At 36.7% G+C, this 8,607-nt stretch overlaps 1 protein-coding gene across 1 annotated transcript; it reads right to left on the bottom strand.

The window, feature by feature from the left end:
• Positions 1-930: 930 nt before the first annotated feature.
• Positions 931-5,285, bottom strand: LOC149172155 (uncharacterized). The gene has a single exon (XM_089424217.1). The coding sequence runs from the start codon at positions 4,732-4,734 to the stop codon at positions 1,285-1,287; it is 3,450 nt and encodes a 1,149-aa protein (XP_089280343.1). The 5' UTR covers positions 4,735-5,285; the 3' UTR covers positions 931-1,284.
• Between the last annotated feature and the right edge of the window lie 3,322 nt (positions 5,286-8,607).

The raw sequence follows: 8,607 nt of genomic DNA, 5'->3' as shown, positions 1-8,607 counted from the left end.
GAAACCTGAATTTCCTGACAGGATGTACCTTGAACTTTAACTGTCAATGAATTGGTGCCATTATCACTGCAAGGCAAATACCTAAACTTGACACTGCTCTAGAATTTTCAGATTGCTGAACACCATTTCCACAGATTTTATTGAGTTGTTGAGGTTCGGAGTTCAAACATAACTCCATGCTTATTAAGCACCCACAGCCTCACAGTGGTTTGGGAAGTCTTCATTAGTCGGTTACCCTGGTAGGTCCACACAGACTGGTTACAAAGATGTTAATTGTTGAGTCCATCTGTGCGGGATGCCTCACCTCCAGCACAATATATGATTGTGGGACGCAATTCCTGATGTTAAGACGTGGTTCAGGTGTGACCATGCTAATCGAGTAAACAATTTCAGTTGATGCCATAGGTGATATTTTGTCCAAGCATGTTGGATAAACATCATACGCGAGTTCAAGTGAACAGGTCTACCTATTACATGCACAGGTCAGGTGCCACAAAATGATATGCACTTTCTTAAGCGTAATGGTATTTGAAGAATGCATCCATTTCAAACGAGGGAATAAGCCCATTCAAAAGTGTGAACTGCAATACATGCTAATTGATAGAATTGAGCACAGAAGAGAGGTAGACAACAATGTTAACTTCCAAGAACATTTTTGTGAAACAGATGAACATAGGATCATGAACAAAGAAACAGAAGACTCTGGTCACCCCTAGCTGAGGAAATCACATGAGATCACAGAAGGATGATCACAAATTCATGCCAAACCATGGATGAAAACAATTGAATTAATCTTTAGCACTTTAACTTACAGAGTTACAAGTGATATGGATACCATGTCAACAATGAAATGAACTAAAGCAATCAACAGTTAAAACATATCGTCAAATTAGCAAGACTTGGTCAATTGCTCTGTATCTTCATGGCGTTTTCTTGGTAACACGTGAATACTTTGCCTATACAAGAACTAATTTTTGACAGAACAGAACAATGATACATGGAAGGTTTACACTGTAGAACTTTTCTCAACAGCAGATCCGAGACATTGAATAAAATACCTTCAGTTCGTGACTTGAAAAGTTATCTGAAACCTCTCAATAGCCACAACAGGTTATTCAATAGGTAAGGATGCTGTATGACCACATTGGAAAAACATTTGAACCATGTGGCTGCTGATGCATCAAGCACTCTCAAAAAATTAACAAAGTTACAGTTACGTAGGTCTAGAAGAAACTACTCAACAAATGTGTACAATATCGAGTGAAGTAATCAGTGTGGCTATTCTTAAATTTTACTTCTGTACCTCACTACCTTGGCCAGTGTCTCTTGGGCTGCAAGTGTTTGGGGATGATCATGTCCCAACATCACTGTCCTGATACTGATACAGGTCCTGCATAATTCTTCACCCGCATCAAATTGTCCTCCCCTTAGCATTAACTTTGCTCGGGTTTCCAGAAGTAAGGCCTTCAACAACGTGACATCCTGCCAGACATACTCATCCACATGATAACCAGAATTAGCCCCTTTTTTACAACACAAAGATCTGTCACACCAACCCTCAATCTGTGACACAAAGGTTTTCTCCACTTCCTCCAGTGCACTGGTGCACAGCTTTAGGAGTTCCATGGAAGCATGGCATCGAGAAAATACTGTAAAGGCACGAACTGCAAGTGGAAGAACTCCTCTCTTTATGAACAAAATCAAGTCCATCACTTTGAATTCTACAATCACTGGATCATTCCCAAAAGAAAATAAAAGGAAGCAGGCTGCCCAAAAATGTTCGGGGTGAACAGAAACAATTGCCTTCTTCCTGATTCCTTGGACCATAGCTTTGGCAGCTGGAACACCTCCTTTCTTCCGAGCATATAGCTGAATTATTTCATGAAAATGAATCCATCCCTGCCTGCTTGTTTTCTTTGCAATGCCAAATCGAAGTAACAAAGCAACAGCATCTGCCTCCCATCTCTTAGTTTGAGAAGCTAAAAAGCAGCAACACAAGAGTCTGAGGCATTTCTTTGGCAAATACATCCCACTTCCGTTGGCAGAAACCTTGTGGGCTGCAGAGGCTAGTAGGGAGACTGGAATTGGAGCAGGTGCAAACCACCCAGCAACCCAAACCATTCTAGAAGCCAGACTCCGTGGTCTATTTGCATGGTTAAGAATAGAGAGAATCACCCCTAAAAGTTGCACAAGGAATGGATTATTCTTCAATGTTGGATCATCCCTCACGGTCCATGTTAGTTCTCGTAAGGGTACCTTGTTGATAGCCTCCAACAGTGCAGAGGGAGTAATTGAAAGCTCTGAAATGAGTGTTCCAACAACCCCCAAACCAAAAGTCAACCGACCCAACTTCTCCTCTATGGTTCTCAATGCATCCAACTCCTGAGAAGGAAAATCCTTTTTCCCCTTCATCAGAAGCATTGCCTGAACTCCAGAGAGAGACGATAACTCTAGAGGCTTAAAATTCATTACATGTGGAAGCCGAGTAGTGATTATCACATGGGTAGCTGCATTAATACGAGGAAGCAACTCCAAAATGTCTCTGCCATCCCACCAATCCATCTCACTTTCCAAATTGTCAATAATAAGCAAATAAGGTACATCTCTTAACAATTCCCTCCTGATTCTCTGTAAGGCCTCGTGTTCCTGTTCCTCAAAAGTCCTAATCCGGCCTTTTTCAGGACACATTTGGGTCTCTGTACTAACATCCAAGCCTAAAAGCAAAGACAAATTCAGAAAATTTTGCCGAATGTACCTGGCTTCTCCCCCCACCCATAACACCATTCTGTACCGCTGTGAGTTCCTGTAAGCAAATTCCAGAGCCAGTTCAGTCTTTCCTATTCCCGAAAGTCCATGGATGCAGGCAATCCCACTGCCATAAGACAGATTTCGAGATTCTGCTCTAGTATTGTCATCCTTGTGCTTATGACAATGTCTTGACCTGTGTGCTGACTTTGCTTTAATACGTGATTTCTGGGGACTTCTTCCTCTGTTTACTAGCTCTAGAGGTGGCTCAATCCAAGCTTCTAAGGTGGGCTCTTTGCATCTTTTTGTTTCCAAATGCCCTCTACTTTTATGTTTGAACGTATCTGCCTCCTTCTTTCCTTCCAGCCAAGCACATCGATCTGCATCACTTTTTCTCCGCTCCACAAAACCCTCTGTAAAGCCCAGTCCCTTCATATTAGTCCACATATCCACATCACTTTTTCTTCTTGGCATGAAGCATTCCACACTTTCTTGCCCTCTATCCTTCTCGTATCCTCCAAAACAGGACAACTGAAAGTCCTCTTCATCATCAGCATCTCTTCCAAACAAAATGTTCTCAATCTCAATCAGTTCCTTCTCCCTTCCTACAAACCCAGTATTTCGCAGGAAAGGAAATTCTTCCCCGTCTACACTTTCCTTCTTCACCCTCTCTCTCTCTGCAACTGATCTCCTCCCTAGCCTACTACCCAACAAACTAACAGCTCTCAAAATGCAGTTCCTCCAATTGACCTTATTAGCCTCCAATTTCCATTCCTGGATTCTCCCAAGTCCTTCAATAGCTTCCCTCCATTCCTTTTCCTGCACTCCACAAATCCTCCATAGTTCACCTCCGTGCTTCTCCCAAAACTCCCCCTTCTTCTCAATGATATCATTTGCGGAGCAATCTGACTGTGCAAGGTCAAAAAATATTGGGACTAGGTTCTTCCTCTGCAAAAACACCCTGATTTCCTCAATTCCAAAAGGATTGAAGAATGTACTCCTGGTTACAATCACAACACCAAAAGTTGCAGATGAGATGATTCTATCGGTGATGTCATGGCTCTGACTGTCAGAATACCGGGCCCTGTCTGCTGCAAAGCAGGCTATGCCTTGAAGCTCGAGTTCGGCATGAAGCCATTTTGAAAACCGAAGCAACTTCGAGTTCTGCCCATGAATTCCAATGTAAACATCACAGCTTCTTAGCTTGCTTGATGAAGGAGGAGACATGGGCCCTTTGGCAAAGGACATCCGAGGCACAGGGAATGAAAATGACAAACGGGCAGGGGCATGATCAGAGGCTGCCTGTGCTTTAGACCTCTGGATGTCGTCCGAGAAATCCTCAGAGACATAGTTTGTTAGATGGATACTGTGATTTTGAACACAGCTTGCCAGATGGATACTATCATTTTCTACTGGGGGGGTATAAGAAGAACTTGGGATATCATCTGAATGTGAACCGGACTGTGAAAATGGGGAATACTCTAGTTCTTGCTGATGCTGCTGTTGTTGCTGCATCTGCTGTTGCTGCTCAACATCATTGCGCAACTGCAGAAAGCCTGATGAATTAGGGGACAAATAGGGGGACTCAGAGGCAGAACCATGGGGAAATTGCAATAATAGGCCTGCTGCATTTGGTGATAGCAAGGGTGACTGAGAATCATTGGGCAATTGCAGAAGCCTTGGGGATAAGAATGGGGACTGTGAGGCCGAAACGAAGGCTGATGAGGCAGGGGAGAAGTTTGTGGGGGAGTTGTATAGGGATGAATCTGATAAGTTTGGAGGCAATGGAGATGAAGCCGTGGGTGGGGAGATTGATGAATTCTTGGGATGGAAATCTGAGAATCTCACTGTTAATGGCTTCAATCTAGGCTTGGTTTTAGAAGGAGAACAAATTTGAACACCGCCAAGTACAACAGCAGGAGAAGTGTCAAGACCAATATGAATAGCAGAGGATGGTGCCTGTGACTGGGACTTTTCTGCACTGTCCATGTAGAAAAAGCCTGAATGGATCTATTACAGATGATAGATCAATCAATACCTCTGAACCAGTGAATAATTACATGCCTCGTACTATATTCTACATACCAGACCATACTCAATACTCACTTTTTTCACAATACCCAAATCAGTTCTTATTGTTTATGAATATCTTAATACTCAAATCTGGTTCTCCTTACCTCATGAGCTTCCTTGCAGCATTGCCCGATCCTGAAAATGCTCACCAAGCTGAACCTTGCAGACCTATGTTCAAAAACAGTTATATGAAGATGATGATTTCGCGTTATTCAAAATAATTCTACTACTATTTGAATGGGCTCGCAGGCCTGAAACTGCTCTCCCTCCCATCCTTTCAATATAATAGAAAAAACAAGCTGCTCAGAACCAGTCCTCGGGAGCAGGGCCTTTTACAGATACATTGTTCAATTCCCCATGCTCAAGCTCCAAAATCCCATGTAAAAACAAAATATTAGTCCGGACACCCCGCTCCTGTCATTGCCATCTCGTAGGTTGGGCCTTTAAGGGAAAGGCCACGACCAAATATCCGCCAAATTTGGCGTTTTTTCGAGGCCAATCTCTCTGCTAAAGTATCATTTTCCAGGAACCATGTCCAAATTCAAATTAATTTTTGAGCTGGCCAAACAAATTTGGACCTGCCCAAACAAAGTTTGAGCTGGCGAAGTTGCGTGGTCCTATTTGTTTGTTCTGCAACCACGTGGTTATAGTTCCATAGCTCAATCTTGTGATTTGAGTAAAGGAATCTCCCTCCAATCTGAGAGGTGCATAAATTGTTTATAATTTTTCTCGATCATTATAATAATGTATTTATGTTTTATTTAAAATAAAATAACATAATCAAATATGTATTAACTTTTTTATTTTGCACATGCAATTTTTATTAAATTAGTATTTTCTGATATTTATTTATTTGGCCAACTATAGTAGTTTAAACGGATTGTTTTTATGTGAAGATCATAAAAAATTTAGCAAGATTTCGATAAAATCTGGCAGGGGTTTTTGTAAATTCAGATTATAATTGTTAAATTTCAAGATTTTGTGTGTTTAGCAGTTTCTGATTGTGGTAAATCTATTTTCACTATAAAAGCATAATTCAGACATTGTTGTAGAAATTTCAGCAAGATTTAAATCTAGGTTACAACTGTCAAACTTCAAGATTTTGGGTGCCCAGAAATTTTTGATGGTGCTGAATCCATTTTCACCATAAAAAATGATTCAAACACTATCACTGCAAGTTTTTTTGAAGTTTTTTTACCTAAATTCTGACCACTTTTGACAGAACTATTCCTCCACCTCCATATCTTTCTTCAAATTCATATCAGTATTAAATGTTTAAATTGACTAAATAAATTTGGAATTACTATCACTGCAAGTTTTTTTGAAGTTTTTTTACCTAAATTCTGACCACTTTTGACAGAACAATTCCTCCACCTCCATATCTTTCTTCAAATTCATATCAGTATTAAATATTTAAATTGACTAAATAAATTTTGAATTACTATCACTACAAGTTTTTTTTTGAAGTTTTTTAACCTAAATTCTGACCACTTTTAACAGAACAATTCCTCCACCTCCATATCTTTCTTCAAATTCATATCAATATTAAATGTTTAAATTAACTAAATAAATTTTAAATTAAATGTTTGAATTGATTGAGAAAATTTTGAATTGGCTTTGACCCATTCTTATATGTTTATTTAAGAAAAAAAAAACACAAAAAAAAACAACAAACAAACAAACTTAAATAACCAGATAAGAAGTTATCCTTTATAATTTTGGAAATAGAGTTTGTGTTATTTATATTAATAATTTATAAATTTTAATTTGATTTTACTTTTATGAGAAGAAATTAAATATTAAAAAAAAAATATTATATAATTTTTCTTTAAATTATATATTTAAAATTAATAAAATTATTTAAATATATAAATTTTCACAATTAATTATTCTATTATTTAAATTTTTATATTATTTACTTTTAAAAAATTAAATAACTTAATAAATTTGTGTTTTTCCTTAATATATTTATTTTCCTTGAATTAACTTGATCGCAATTATGTTATACTATTTTTTAGTTATTACATTTGCATGATTAGGACTGTGTTATACTAGTTTTTAATTATTACATTTACATGAATAAGATTGTGTTTTTAATATTAATATCATTATAATGTTAATTTAGAAATTTTATTTGATGTTAATTTAGAAATTTTATTTGATATTAATGTGATTATAATGTTATAAATTATTAATTTTATATATAAATCTACTTATGTAGAAAGTTTAGACTAAGTTCACTTTTGTTTTTGGCATTAATTTCATTCTACCATTGACGTGCATGTTTAAATTAGGCTTAATCCTTTTGTAAAGTATTTTAATTTCAAGTTCACCGTTGACGTGAACATGGAAAATATTCAACTAAATATAAAAATGTATTTTGAATTTAGCATTTTAGTCTCTAAAACGTCGTTTTTTAAATAATGGGTATTATTAGGACTAAAGTTTGAATGTTTAATGTATAAACTAAATATAAAAATGTATTTTGAATTTAGCATTTTAGTCTCTAAAACGTCGTTTTTTAAATAATGGGTATTATTAGGACTAAAGTTTGATTAATGTATAACTATTTATTTTGTTTTGTTTTGCATTTATTTATTTATTTATTATAAAATAAATTTAACAATGTGGTGTAATTTTCAATTTTTATTTAGAACAATAAATTGTTGTTCAAAAGTTTGAATGGACATTTTAAATATGTTTATATATATATATATACATATACATATATATATATATAAGTTTGGTGGGACTATATCTTAATCATGTTTAATATATTATTCGATTTTTTGTGAGCGTGGTGGGTCTATATCTTAATCATGTCCAATATATCACTTGAATGAGGTGGAAAATTGAAGAACCAGTGACTTCACATCATGGAGTGTTTTAAAAAAGCAACCAATCACCGTCTATCCAAAACTTCATAGACAATATATAAAATTATTAATCTTATTATAATTTTTTCAATTTAAATTTAAAATATAAAAAACATATTTACAAAATTTAATATATATATATATATATATATATATATATAGGGACGAAAGTGTTCCCTCTAACTATAGAACCATTATGACTAGCCACATCCTAGCCAAGCTATATGGTCTCATTTTGGAAAAGAAAGTTAGTTTTTGGCTTGAAACCCATGGTAAAAGGGCTAAAGGGCAAGCTGGTTTTAGGAGACATCACTCAACTATCGACCATCTTGTTACTCTCAGGATCATTACAAAGGAATGTCACAATAGTAAATTCGATCTCTTCTGTTGTTTTGTGGACTTTAGAAAAGCTTTCGACATTGTTCCTCAAGATAAGCTCTGGGAGAGACTTGAAGAGATCATGGTTCCTCCTGAACTGAGGATTGTTGTGATTCGTCTCTACAAGACTGTCATTGCCAAGCTTAAGACCAACGAAGGGTGGTCTAAAGATATTAAATGCAATATCGGGGTTAAGCAAGGGTGTCCCCTATCCCCTACCCTTTTTGGCATTTACATCGATAAGCTTGAGGAGTGTCTGGAAACTGCAGGTTGCAAGGGCACCGAGCTTGGTGGTATAATCATTACTCTTCTCCTTTATGCTGATGATATCATTCTTCTTGCAAAAATCCATGATGACCTAGACAAGTAGCTTAAGACTCTTCATGTCTACTGCTCCAAGATGGGTATGATAGTTAATACCGACAAGACTAAAGTCATGATCATTAAATCAAAAAAGACCACCCATGTTAGTTTCGTCTATGATAACCATTGTTTAGAGCAGGTTTCTTCTTACAAATATTTGGGTATTGACTTT

Source organism: Pinus tabuliformis, chromosome 4_2 (genome assembly GCF_031772625.1).
Source record: "Pinus tabuliformis cultivar Carrire ecotype Pingquan chromosome 4_2, CPIR1, whole genome shotgun sequence".
Classification (NCBI taxonomy): domain Eukaryota; kingdom Viridiplantae; phylum Streptophyta; class Pinopsida; order Pinales; family Pinaceae; genus Pinus; species Pinus tabuliformis.
This window is presented reverse-complemented; position numbering and strand designations above follow the sequence as displayed.